Raw genomic sequence first — 14981 nt, forward strand, 5'->3', positions numbered from 1 at the left:
AGAATACTGGAATGGGGAGCCACTCCCTTCTCCAGGGAATCTTCCCAAGCCAGGGATCGAACCCTGGTCTCCTTCATTGTAGGTGGATGGATTCTTTACCATCTGAGCCACCAGGGAATCTCAAATTCATGTCCATTGAGTCAGTGATGCTATATAACCATCTCATTCTCTACGGCCCCCTTCTCCTCTGATATGATAATGATGGATGCATGCTAAGTCGTTTAAGTTGTGTCCGACTCTGTTCGACCCTATGGACTGTAGACCACCAGTCTCCTCTGTCCATGGGATACTCCAGGCAAGAATACCAGAGAGGGTTGCCGTGCCCTCCTCCAGGGGATCTTCCCAACCCAGGGATCAAACCTACATCTCCCTTGTCTCCTGCATTGGCAGGTGGGTTCTTTACCACTAGGGCCACTTGGGAAGCTCCAATAATGATGGATATATGTCACTGAACACTTGCTCAATCCCATAGAATGTACACCACCAAGAGTGAACCCTGAGGTAAACTATAAACTTTGAGTGATTATGATGGGCCAATACAGGTTCATCTTGGTTAAAAATGTCCCATTCTAGAGAATGATGTTGACGATAGCAGAGGTGATGCCTGTGTCAGGGTAGGAGTATATAGGAAATCTGCGCTTTTCTCTCAACTTTGGTTTAAACCTGAAACTGCTCTAAAAAATAAAGTCAAAGTCTTAACGATACTTTAAACAAAACCCAGCGTAAGAATCGGGAGTCCCTAACTTCCAATCCTGCCTCTTCTGTTAAAGGATTGCAGAAGCTGGCCGCTCAAGGCTTTCACAGCGGTCACTGTTAGACAGCCAGTAAAATACAAAACTGCCAAAACATCGTAAATACAACGCTGATTTAAAAGCTACCTGTGAACCTCAGAGTTATCATCCCATCAGATCATGAGCACTCCAGACAGGGCAGGGACCTGAATGCCTTCTGCACTGGTGTCATCTTCTGACATTTCCAGCCCCCCCCCCATTTTTTTCTTATCAATTTATCACTTCTTTACACAAAAGTTGAGTACTAACATAGAAAAAAACCTTGTTAAGTTTACGTCTTTGATAAGCAGAGGACAGTTCTAGCATTCCGAACAAAGCTGAGCTTCTTTTGTAGAGGGTCTCTGCCCTGTACTGTTTCTGATGTAATGAAAGATCGGCTACACTCGGTACCCTTGAGACTTATCTTTGATGTCACACTGATTTGTTCTCATTTATGAGATAATGATCAGTTAGAATTTCACTGCGACTAAAATGTGACAAAGCACAGTTCATGGCTCATGGCCCCAAGAGATGAGCTGAAAAAAGTTTCAAGAAACTATTTTAGTGTTTCTGCGCCTGCCTTGTTACTGGTTTCCCACAGGAGGCTGTGTTATTGACAGAATACCCCTTGTCTGGCCGTGATGGCACTGTCTGCTGAAAATCCATTAACATCAATTATGCACTCCTGTATCCCCATCCCCGAAAGCTTTCCCTGCCCCTCTTGGACTGCAAACACGTGGAAAAGAGGGCTCGTGACCTTTTTCTTTTTTTTTTTTTTCATGCACAGCTCTCAGCATGGAGTCAAAATCAAAACCAATTACAAAACTGAATTTTCTGAATCTCGAACAATTAAAGAAAAATATATATCCCCCCAACAGGAAATGGTAAGAAGTAGTATTTAGTTAAGTGCAACTCTACATTCTAGGATGGATCGGGAAGAAATATTAACATGCAATCTGTTCTCTCAAGGCGCGGGGGGAAGAAAGCGCAAAAAAATAGGAAGAAACACAGGAAGATACAAGGAGGCATATGTATTTATTTATTGGCTAGAAGACTTTCCACAGTCCAGAAGGAAGAGAAAAACGGTGAAGACCGTAGGAGTAAGAAAAAGCTTTTTAAAGAGATATAGAATTTGTATGGAGTGAAAGAGAACAAAAAGAAATTCTAGAAATGTAAAAGACGTAGAAACAAGAGAAAACCAGAGCCCATTCCTGGCATAAGAATAGAGCAGTTTAGTTAGAGAGGAGGGCGCGTGGGGTGAAGAATATTGGCCAGGTACATAAAATTGTGAGGGGGTGAACCACCCCAAAGACAAGCACAGAACCTGGAATGGCAGAGGTTTACAAAAATGTGTCGTAGAAGAAAGGATATAAAACAGTGGCCTCAACCTCTGCCAAAGCACAGTGCTTAAAAATCCAACATGCTTTCCATATTTGTATTCGACTCAGTATTTTGTTTAGGGATGTGGGCAGAAACCAAGCCTTCCTGTGACATAATTATTTCTTCATTATTTTTTCCTACAAAAGCTAAACAGATGGAAAAGTGTTTTGAGGCAGGGAGGGTCTTAATTAGTCAGGGATCAGAGGTTTCCGTGTGACTCATGTGAGCCGTTTAAGATCAAGCCACACAGAAGACATCCCAAATCACCCACGATGCCATTGGAAAGGTGACCAGGAGTGTCTGCCACGGGCAGTGCCAGAAGCCAGGCCGCTTCCCAGAGGATTATCCTCCTGCTGTTTTATTCTGGGCTAACAAGTCTTCCTCAACCACTAGAATAAATCATCTCAGAGGTGGAAGAGAACCTCAGAAACCACCCCATCCGCTCCTCTCACTTGATGGAGCTTGGCAGTTGGCTGGTTCCAAGTCCAGAGAGGAAACTGAAGTTGCTCAGCCGTTTTTGACTCTTTTCGACCCTGTGGACTGTAGCCTGCCAGGCTCCTCTGTCCATGGAATTCTCCAGGCAAGAATACTGGAGTGGGTTGCCATTTCCTTCTCCAGGGGATCTTCCCAGCCCAGGGATTGAATCTGTGTCTCCCGCATTGCAGGCAGACTCTTTACCATCTGAGCCACCAGGGAATCCCCAAGTCCAGAGATCTTAACTATTAATAAACCTCAATGCTGCTGCTTCTTTTTTTTTAATGCTTCTTCTTATCTGGAAAAAGTTCATGCTGCTATTACATGAAGCAGAAGACCTCCCGACACGGCACCTCCCTGAGGACTGTATTTACCACCTTGGGGAAATAATTTCCCCTCTGTAGACAGAGGATGTCATCAGCTCTGAATTGCCTATTTGCAGTAATACATTCTATGGCGTGATATTTCATTTTATTTAGAGACGAAACCCAACAGGCAATTATCACCTTTGTTCAGAAAAAAAAAAATTCTATAATCTCTTAAGATAAACCATGATGGAACTCCTTTGGCGGTCTGGTGGTTAAGACTCTGACCTTCCGGTGCAGGGGATGAGGTTTCAGTCCCTGAACGGGGACTAAGATTCTGCATGCCCACGTGAGTCGTTTAAAACATAAACGACTCACTCATGTTTTTGTGGCCAAAAAATAAAAAAAAAAAATTTTAAAGATGAACCAAGATGGCCAGTGTTGGGAGTAGGGAGACAGATACATACATTACTAGCTCTCAGCGAAGTAAAAGTGCCAGAACCATGCTACCTGCTCAATTGACTGTATTTTCTTCTTTTCTATATCCCTTTTTTTTTAACACCAAGAAAAATAGTAATGTTTTAATACTTAGAAATACTACAGAAAAATTAAATTACTGAAAACTGGGATTGTAGTCAGCACACAAATATTAGTATATAGGTCACTTTTATAGATTATAAAGTGCTTGTTACTACATTTTATTAGCTGTGTATACTGACATAGTTGCTGTTGTTGTTTAGCCACTAAGTTGTGTCTGACTCTTTGCGACCCCGTGGACTATAGCCCACTAGGCTCCTCTGTCCATGGGATTCTCCAGGCAAGAATACTGGAGTGGGTTGCCATCTCCTTCTCCAAGGGAGCTTGTTGGCCCAGGGATCAAATCCACATCGCCTGCATTGCAGGCAGATTCTTACCACTTGGCCATCAGGGAAGCCCTATATTGACATTACCTTCTAAAGAAAAAAAGTGAATGTTTAGGCTGAGTGTAATTTTAAAGATTAATAAGACAAGGACTTCCCTGGTGGTCCAGTGGTTAAGAATTCGCCTTCCAACGCAGGGGATGTGGGTTCAATCCCTGGTCAGGGAACTAAGATCCCACATGCCTAGGGGCAACTGAGCCTGTGCACTGCAATGAAAAATCCCAGGTGCCAACACAGCCAAATAAATAAATATTTTTTAAAAAACTTAATACAATAGAAGAGGTAAGGGTTTCTGCTGAGTATGTTATGAGTTATGCTGGTGGCAGTAGGGGTGGGGTGGGTCCGTTGTATGTCCTTTCCATTTGTCTTCTGGGGTAGCAGTAGGGATTGTGTGCCTGATTCACAGGACATCAATTTTACATTGTTATAGTATTTTCTATATTCCTGATGCTCCGGCATTTGGGGATTTGATCTTGGAGAGGTTACTCCGCCCCTCCCAGGGTCAGCTGATTCCTGGAGATAGCAAACGTTGCCCTGTGAGCACAGCTTCAAGATACAACCAATCAGTAACAGCACGACCCCCATCCCAGCCACCTACTTTGCCAAGCCCTTGCACACCAGCCGATATTCCCCCTGCGCCAAATCACCCCATGGCCAGATGCTGTAGCCCAGAGATTGCCAAAATTATTTTAGCTACCCAGTCCTACAGTCCATGGGGTCACAAAGAGCTGGACACAATGAGTGACTAAACCAGCACCCAGTCCTACGGTTACTCAGCACCCCTAACCTGACTCATCAATTCCTTCCTGCAAAAACCCCAATAAAGGCTCCTGGCCATGCTCTCCCCTCTGACCCTGCTGCCCCGAGAGACCTGGTGCTTCTCCACGTGGCCCTGCATGCCACTCGTCCCTGGGGACCTGTGAATGTAAACCTCCTCCTTCCTGATGGTCATTTCTGTGTCTGCGTGTCTCACCACATCCGCTCAAAACAAATCTTTGCTGCAAATTTTAGAATCTCTGCTACAAAGGGGATGCCAAGACATGAATCTGCCATTGGGAGGTTAAAGTATGACAGCGAATTATTCTAGGAAAACCAGGCCAGTAGTTGCGAAGCACCAAGGAGACTCCAACAAAAAGATACTCCTGCTTTTCAAAAGGTAAACACTGTTGGTATCTGTGATAGCAGAGCGCTTCCTTAAAAGGGTATCTAATTAATTCAGAATAAAATCAAAGCATGTCCCAGGGTGGGGGGGGTGGGGGGGGGTCCATGAGCTGGCAGTGATAGGACATTCCCAGCTGTTGCCACCACATCCTCTTCATTAATCAGAGTAGAGAACGTTCAGATTAGTGTGGCACAGCTAGAACGTGAAATACAAGGAAACTTTGGGTAAACTAAGGCTACAGAGCCAGGCAGGAGCCAGATCACGGAGCGGGGGTTGGGTGGGGGGTGGGCTTAGACGTCTTTATAGTTAATCCTACACATGATACAAAGTCACTGATTTTTTTGCTTTCATTTTAGTCACTAAGTCATGTCCAACTGTTTTGCGACCCTATGGCCTGTAGCCTGCCAGGTTCCTCTGTCCGTGGAATTTTCCAGGCAGGAATACTGGAGTGGGTTGCCATTTCCTCTTCCAGGGGATGTTCCTGACCCAGGGGATCAAACCCAAGTTCCCTGCATTGGCAGGCGGCTTCTTTACCCCTGAGCCGCCAGGGAAGCCACAAAGCCACTGAAGACGTTTGTAAAAGAGAGTGATGCACCAGACCCATGCTGGAAAGATCATTCTGGTACTGTCTGGATGGGTAAATGAAGTCAACATTAACAAACTTATATGATACTTGTTAAAGAGAGGCTTTCAACATTCCTAGATTTCTAGAGAAAAATCTGAGAGATTATATGAAAGTCAAAGGGTCAAGAAAATCTTTGTAACTACGAATGAAAATAAGAAAAGATAAACTTATTTATTACTCAGGAACTTAAAGCCTTTATAACGACAAATATTTCATAAACAAAGTTAATAGACGAATGACAGATTCAGGGAAGAACTCTTCCAATTCAGAATACAGAGTATCCAAACACACGGAGATCGCCCACATACTGACAAGTGCGTGCGTGCGTGCCAAGTCATTTCAGTCATGTCCGACTCTGCGACTCTATAGACTGTAGCCTGCTAGGCTCCTTCCTCTGTCCACAGGATTTCTCAGGCAAGAATATTGGAATGGGTTGCCATGCCCTCCTCCAGGGAATCTTCCCGACCCGGGATCAAACCTATTTCTCTTTGTCTCCTGCCTTGGCAGATGGGTTCTTTACCACTAACGCCACTTGGGAAGCCCATACTGACAATCAGGACATAAAAATCACAAAAGAGGGCTTCTCTGGTGGGTTAGCCATAAAGAATCCGCCTACCAATGCAGGATACACGGGTTCTACTCCTGGGCATGAAGATCCCTTGGAGAAGGAAATGGCAACCCATTCCAGTATTCTTACCTAGGAAATCCCATGGACAGAGGAGCCTGGTGGGCTACAGTGCAGGCAGTTGCAAAGAATCGGATGTGACTTAGGGACTAAGCAATAAGAAAAATTTGAAAAGAAATCACAGTAGAAAAATGGCTGCAGGACCTGAAAAACAATTCATGGAAGAACGACTCTGTATGGAGAAAAATCCAAACTCATACGTCAGGGGAGTACACGCTGAAGGACTGATATCACTTTGTATTTCAGAGACTGACAAATCAAAGAGAGTAATTCTATTGTTGCTGGCGGAAATGTGCATGTTCGTCATTGCTGATAGAAATGGAATTAAGACAGAAAGTACTAGGAGTATTCAAAAACTAGTCTGACTACATCTACCAAATTTTTAAAAATGTATGTACATTTTGATCCAGCAACCCTCCTATTGAAAATCTTGGCCACAGAATTAAAAGCATCTACTTACGACAAAAAGCAAAAAGGTTCTTGCAGCAGCATTTACAGAGGCCAAAAAAATTGAAACCATACTGAAAGCTCGAGAGTAGAATGCTTGATAAGCTATGGTGTGCCAACGATATGGTATATTTTTCATCATTAGAAGAAGGGACAGATCTAGGCCAGCTGAGGCAGTGCTGAGTGAGAATAAGAAGAAACAAATGCATTCAGGTGAGAAGGCAGTTGGGTGTATTAGTGATGAGCACAAACTCAGAAGCCAGGCTGTTGGGACTCAAAACTCATGTTCGATCACCTCTTATGGAAAGTGTAATCCTGGATAAGTGACTCTGTTTTCTTGTCTGTAAAATGTGTCTGTATTTGGCTGAGCTAGGACATAAGAGATACTCAGGACAACACCTGGCCTGTGGTCAGCATGCAGGGAACAGCAGCTGTATTTACACGGTCTGATAGCAAATATGAAAAATCTCAAAATATATACAAGGGTCCCCATCTTCCTCTGCTGTTTTTTTTTTTCTCAGTGGTACTTATCCTCTCCATTCCTAACACATTTAACCATTTATTTATAGACTTTGCCTATCTCTGCCCTCTTTAGAATTCAAGCTCTATGAAAGATAGTGTCTTTTGCCTGTTTGTCCATTGCTGGATTCCCAATGCCTTGAACAGTGCTGGGCAGACAGTGAGGACTCAACAAAATCCTTGAATGAATGAATATGTGCATCTATGTCTTTCTTGGAGCAAGGGCTCCTCCCTGTTTTATGAATTTTTACTGAAGAATTGATGCTTTTGAACTGTGGTGTTGGAGAAGACTCTTGAGACTCCCTTGGACTGCAAGGAGATCTGACCAGTCAATCCTAAAGGAAATCAGTCCTGAATATTCATTGGAAGAACTGATGCTGAAGCTCTAATACTTTGGCCACCTGATGTAAAGACCTGACTCATTTGAAAAGATCCTGATGCTAGGAAAGATTGAAGGCAGGAGGAGAAGGGGACGACAGAGAATGAGATGGTTGGATGGCATCACCAACTTGATGGACATGAGTTTGAGCAAGTTCCGGGAGTTGGTGATGGACAGGGAAGCCTGGCATGCTGTAGTCCATGGGGTTGCAGAGTCAGACGTGACTGAGCGACTGAGCTGAATGGAAGTATGGTTGATTCACAATGATGTGCTAGTTTCTGCTGTTATATACATACATATATCCACTCTTTTTTAGATGCTATTCCCATATAGGTCATTATAGAGTATTGAGTTCCCTGTGCTCAAAAAGGCAGCAGTCTCCAACCTTTTTGGCACCAGGAACCCATTTCATGGTAGACAATTCTTCCATGGACCAGGAGGCTGAGGGATGGTTTCAGGATGATTCAAGTGCATTATATTTATTGTGCACTTTATTTCTATTATTATTGTATCGGCTCCACCTCAGATCATCAGACATTAGATCCTAGAGGTTGGCGACCCCCTCAGTATTCAGCACCCCTCTTGTGGTCAAACCAACCAGGTACCAGGTGTGTAGGTGTCGCCTGGCCCCCCATTTATGTTCACATATTGAAGGAGTCTTTGGGCCTAGAAAAGAAAACAACAGTCTCAAAGGCCCTTGCTGAATCATCTAACTTTGGAGAAAACAAAACCGAACTTTAGGTTCCGCCCTGAGGCTCCAAGCCAGTTGTATCTATCAGGGACTTATCACCCTCTGTCCAGAAACCTTCCACCTCCTACACCTGCCCAGAAGACTTATCACCCCTGCCCAACTACAAATGCCATCTCAACTAAAGAATACCCAAAACATCCCGCCTGACTAATGTTTTCCTTATCGCTTCCCCAAACCTCCCTATAAATATGGAGCCTCCCTGATCTCTCTGGGCGCTCAGCCTGGTTGTTAGGCTGACTGTCGCCCCTCCTTGCCTAAATAAAGGTAACCTACTTGCGTTGAGGTTGTCTCTCCTTCTTTTCTGCCTCAGCCCGAACTATACCTTACACATATGTCTGCCTATGATTATGTGAACATGCAGAGAAACAGAAAAAGACCGAGGGTAATAAATTTGGGGAGGCAGGATTGGGAGGATGGGGGTGGGCAGGGAAAAGGAAGCCATGCAGAAAATGATGAGAATACAAAGTCCCAGTCCAAATAAAGGTGGGAATGATTTTGACATTGATCATGAGCAATTCAGCAGGAATTCAGACACCAGCCAGGAGCAGGGAGTAAACAGCTTGGGCTTATGGCTTATCCCTGAGGGTGTGCAGAGGATTCCGTATCCTCAGAGCCTGAAGACGTGTCCCCACACTTGGATACATCACTGTACACACCGTGGGAAGGAAGGACTGAGGTCATTTCAAATAAACACTTAGAATCCTGAACGTCTTCCCAAGTTCCATCTGGGAGCCTGCATCATACACTGAGAGCCTGGCCCAACCTCCATCACACAAAGCTTCAGTCTACAAATGGGAATACTCTGCTTTCACTGTTTATTTCCTAACACCATCTTTATTTCTTGTGTAAGAACATTATTAAAAAAAAGGAAAGGTTCACTTAGCTGTTAGCTTTTTTCTAAGAAGGTCTTTGAAAATTTCATGCTTTGTCCTTATACTTTTACTGGAATAATCAGGTCTCTTTTCAGAAAAACATCCACTTAAAGAAAAAGTTTATCAAAGAAAGGTTTATAAAAGCTACACTGGGGACTTCGTGGTGGTCAACGGGATAAGACTCCATGCTTCCAATGCAAGGGGTGAGGGTTCAATCCCTGGTCAGAGAACTAGGATCCCCCATGTTATGAAGCCAAAAAAAAAAAAAGAACATGACAATATCATCATAATAAAGATTTTTTAAAAAGCTATGCTGTTTCACTCTCAATTTCTTCTACATGCAACTGTAAGGTTTGGAGTAGCTGCGAGCATAGCTGTTACCTGGTTCCAAATCCACAGACTCGTGAGGGGTACAGACTTTTAAGAGAATTTATGTGAATATACATACCAGCCTTTGCAACAGCCTGACTTGTCTTGGGATCCTGAGTCCAACCTAGAAGGAAGAAAGAGACGTGAAATACGATTGTGAGATCATTCTCATGTGAGTTAGTTAAACGAAGAGGGTTAAGGCCCATGAAGGCACACGAAGGATTATCCACCACCTGAGAAGCAGTTTTGACTTTGAACCAGGAAGCACCCAGAACAAGATTAGAACTCATGCTTCTCAGACCTGGCTGGCTGCTTAACCCACAATATCACACCACCTTCTCATCTGAGGGTTCTTATATCTGTTAGGGGAGCAGATGAAATGATCAGAACAGAGTTCACTAGAATATCTGTATTCAGGGACTTCCCTGGCCATCCAGTGGGCAAGACTTCACCTTCCAATGCAGGGAGCTGGGGTTCAATCCCGGGTGGGGGAGCTGGGTTCCATATGCCTTGCAGCCAAAAAAGCAAAACATAAATCAGAAACAATACTGTAACAAATTCAACAAAGGCCTGAAAAACGGTCCACATCAAAAGAAAAATCTTTAAAAAAAAAAGAGTATTTGTATTTGGTTTTCATTTATTTTTGGCTTGAAAATCAACTCTTTGCTGTTGTGTCTGTTACAATGAGTAAACATGTCCGCTTGCCTCTGATGGGTTCATTCATTCCGCTCAAAACCCCAGGAAGTTCTGCAGGCAAAACTGAACTTGCCTTGAACTTTCTTACTGTGTTTTTTCTGGATGATTTGCTATACTTTCCCACAGGCACAGGAGGGGCATGGGGAGGTGATAGCATCCTTAGTTTTAAAATTCATCTAATAATTAACCAGCCCCTCTGGACTCATGTAGAAGTCCTAGCTGGTTGCCAACCATTTCTCAAGATAAATCACTGTTTAAAGAACAGAAGTGTGGACTCCACTGCTGTGAGTAATAAGTTGGCGTTCCTGGAGGGCAGTATGACAATGTCGATCCAAACCTTGGAAAATATGCTTAGACTTTACACAAACCTTTTTAAACAGCTTCGTAAGGTATAACTTACAAACAATAAAAGTCGCTCTTTTAACGTGCACAATTCAATTTTTTAAAATATATTCACAGAGCTGGGCAAACCATTACCACAATCAATTTAGAACATTTTTATCCCCAAAGAAACCCTGTTTTACCTGTCATTTCCCAACCCCAGCCTTTCCCTGGTCCTAGGTACCAGTTAATCTACTTTGTCTCTATGTATTTAGTCATCCTGGGCATTTCGTATAAATGGAATCATACAATATGTGGTCATTTTTAATTGGCCCTTTCCACTTAGCATAATCTTGTAGATTTATTAGCACTTCATTCTTTTTTACGTCTGAATAATAGTCTATTGTGTGCATACATCACATTGTGTTTATCCACTTCCCAGTTGTCCGACTCTATGGTTATTTCCACCTTTTGGCTATTATTTATACTGTGGAACTTGCGTGGATATTCACATAGATGTCTGTGTTTTTATTTCCTTTATAAGTGGAATTCCTGGGTCATATCGTAAATTTAACTTTTGGGAAATAGATACACCAGTTTGCAAAGTAGCTAGCTGTAATATTTTATATTCCCACCAGTATGCAGGTCTTTTAATTTAGAAATCCTACTTTCAGAAAAGTTATCAATTGGGAGGGAGGGGAATATCAATACCAAAAAAAATGAAAGCATGAAAAGACTTCTTTGCAACTTTTAAAACAATTGTTGATCCTTGGAAAGAGCCTAACATATCCTTTAAAAGTGGTTTGGTTAAATGTATTATGATATAGTGATTAATCAGAATACAGCTATTACAAATAATGGTATGAACCTATATTTATTGACATCAAATGTTAGTTTTACCTGACTTCTGAGCTGTTCACTAAATATTTCTCTAGCTATCTGCTGGAAGGATTGCACTTCCTGGCCCTTGGTGGGAAGACAGAGCCACATGACTGGTTCTGGCCAATAACTTATGAATGTAAGTGGCCTCTGTCACTTCTCCACCAAGGACTCGATGGAAGGTATGAGATTCTCCAGAACTGCCTTTTCTCACCTGCACAGTAAGTAGTAACATTTGAGAGGTTGCTGCTCCATCAAGCCTAAGGTCACACTTGCTCCACTGACACCCCAAGATGGACGTCATACAAGCAAGAAACAAACGTTCGTCTAATTTATGGTTGCCAGGGAGAAGGATGGAGAGAAGGGATGGTTAGAGCCTTTGGGGTAGATATGTACACACTGCTGTATTTAAAATGGAGAACCAACAAGGACCTACTGTATAGCACAGGGGACTCTGCTCAATGTCATGTGGCAGCCTGGATGGGAGGGGGGTCTTGGGGAGGATGGATACCTGTATATGCATGGCTGTGTCCCTTTGCTGTCCACCTGAAACTACTACAACATTGTTCATCGGCCATGCTGCTGCTGCTAAGTCGCTTCAGTCGTGTCTGACTCTGTGCAACCCCAGAGACGGCAGCCCACCAGGCTCCCCCGTCCCTGGGATTCTCCAGGCAAGAACACTGGAGTGGGTTGCCATTTCCTTCTCCAATGCATGAAAGTGAAAAGTCAAAGTGAAGTCACTCAGTCATGTCTGACTCTTCAAGATCCCATGGACTGCAGCCTACCAGGCTCCTCCGTCCATGGGATTTTCCAAGCAAGAGTACTGGAGTGGGGTGCCATTGCCTTCTCCGTAATCGGCTATACTCCAATACAAAACAAAAAGTTTTTTAAAAAAGAAATAAATGTTTGTCATTTAAATCATTGCAGTTTGGGGGTTCTTACCCCAGTTCAGCCTGGCCTGGCCTCACTGATACAGTCAGACACACTTTGAATGATTAAATCAGGTAACAAAATGCTGTCATTAACGATCTCATTTTTTAAGTATAAGTGTCTGTATGTGTAGAATGCATCCAAATTTTAATGGCAATTACCTCTGGATGTCTGAATTTTTTTTCTTTAAACCCTTCTGTAGTACCTTAGTTTTGTATCACTTGCAAATAGAAAAAACAATAAAGCTATTTCCATTCTGTAAACTAAAAAACTGGTTTAATCATGATCCTCTTCTGATCCCTTCTGAAAATAGATATGTGCTACTGTAAATTACAATTGTAAGCCATCGTAGAGTCTCCTATGCTACAGAACGTGGAATAGGAAGAATTAGTAAAGGATTTCAGTTGACATATGCTCTGACGCCAAATGAGAACCAGTCACTAGGAGGCCGCTGGCTTCTATTTCTAAAATGAGGTGGAATGATATGAATGGTCCAAAGGAAACCAGAATCAGTGTCCTGGGCAAGGTCTCCACCAGTTCTGCAGGTTCGTCTCAGGCCTCTCCCTTCCAAAAATTGTGGAATCGGCTGGGGACCACTTAAAATAACTAACCATGGTCAGAAGGGAAGCCTGGCCCTGCTCAGGTATTATGTTCTCTGGTTGATCTAAAGTATTCTCTTTGAAGTCTCCTCCTTTGAAGAATAGGTTTTCCAAGAAAATAAACAAGTATTCAGGAGAACAAGAGAAGTTGGTTTTTCATTTTTGAGGTGGCTATCTGATAGCTCAGGGGATCACCATGGCAACACTTGAGTCCAGATTTAGACACGGACCAAACCAGAATCAAAACTTCCTGGTACACAGAGACTCCTGGTGCCAGCTAGGATTAGAAGTGGAAATGACACTCATGTCATCTTCATTGTTTTTAGTTAGGAATTCCTGACCCCTTTTATTGTTTGAGAGCTTTCCTGTTCCCCTATAAGAACCTGGAAGTGGGGTTTAAGGACAGGTAACCGAATCCAGCTTAAAGTCAAGGAGTGTTCTGAATAATAAATAACCTCAGAGCATGGGCCCCAAATCACAGACTTATGAGATGGCTCAGATAAGACTTTCTACTTCTTCCAGGCTGAGCTTACTTCTCCAGCACCAGAACAGATGTCCAGACCACAGTATTTAATAACAAGTATCAGCCACAATCTTTGCCATGAAGGACCGACCATACTACCTAACTTCAAAGAAAATACACTCAGGGAAACTTACCAGATAAGGTAATTTTTATAAGTTACAAAGAAAATGGGGAAAAAAAGAAGAGTTCACTACACTCTCAAGTGACCACAAGAGGCTCTATGATGGAGGGATGGCTTGAAGTTGGTGTGTAGGATGTTGGTTGGAGTGGAATAAAGGGGGAAGACAAATTTAAAGAGAATCAGGTTCAACATGAGAACCATGCTGAGAAATCATTCATTATCTGCCTCTTCAACTCACATGGACCAAGCAGCATTTACTACCAGAACGTGCATGGGTGGCTGAAGACTGCCTTTGCACCAAGAATGTAGCAATAACCCCATCAGAGCTGGGGGGCTGGAATCCCCATCTATCCCACCATCAGACTGTCCAACCACAGGTGAAAAACAACTTAATGTTCATCATCTGGATAAAAGAGATGGTATTTTCCCCCCAGGATCAATCACAGGGTTGGATCAGGATCAGGAAGGAAGAGAAAGCATTCCAGAAAGTCCACAGATGGGGAAGAGCGTGGGAAGGGAGGAGAGGAGTGAGGGGTATTTGAAATACGAACAATACACACATTCCCTTTAGGGATGGGTGCTTTCATGACCTGGGTCCACTGAACAAGAGACAGAAAGGCCAGATTCAAGCCCTCATTCCTTCCGAGCTCTGCCACCAGCTCTGTCGCTCTAGGTTCCATCACAGAGCCAGGAGTGGCTGCATTGAGGCCAGTCTCAGCCACGCACCATCAAATGGCTGAAGACATGAGCTCCTAGCGGGCTGTGTGCCAGGAATTTATCTACCATTGGCCTGCATCTCCCGAGGACATTCTGAAGCCAAGACCAGGAACCTCAGCTGCCTCAGAGACCTGGCCAGGACCTGACACTGATCCCAGGGTAACAGGCTGGACAGCACGGGAGACACTACCCATCACCTGGGCTCAGGACAGATAGTCTTCGAAGAGCCCCATTCCGGGAATTCTCTATCACCGGCACAAAAGTTTTCTTTGGGAGAAATGGGGCTGCATGTTGTTCAGCTACGTGCCACGCGCCATGTGCGCTGCCCATAACCTCAGCAATGGAAGAAGAAACTTCATCTGGGGTTGGGTGGGCTGAAATTTCAAACAATTTCCAGGCATCCGGGATAACAATAACAAAACCCAAACCAACCAGCCTTAGGTGAATCACCCTGTTGCTTTCAATCTGTGAGAAACAAGGGACGTGGACCTGGCTTGTGGGAAGATAATGAAGAGGTCGGGGACCCTCCCAGCAGGA

At 43.6% G+C, this 14981-nt stretch overlaps 1 protein-coding gene across 1 annotated transcript in view; it reads right to left on the reverse strand.

Moving 5' to 3' along the window:
- Positions 1-14981, reverse strand: part of ITIH5 (inter-alpha-trypsin inhibitor heavy chain 5) — an 82609-nt gene that overhangs the window by 61294 nt on the left and 6334 nt on the right. The window contains exon 2 of the mRNA XM_086334815.1: positions 9738-9782. Within this exon, the coding sequence (XP_086190941.1) occupies positions 9738-9782 (45 nt within the window). The remainder of the gene's footprint in view (positions 1-9737; positions 9783-14981) is intronic.

This window comes from Bos grunniens, chromosome 13 (assembly GCF_055505025.1).
Source record: "Bos grunniens cultivar Pamir isolate PY7600 chromosome 13, Bosgru_T2T1.0, whole genome shotgun sequence".
Classification (NCBI taxonomy): Eukaryota; Metazoa; Chordata; class Mammalia; order Artiodactyla; family Bovidae; genus Bos; species Bos grunniens.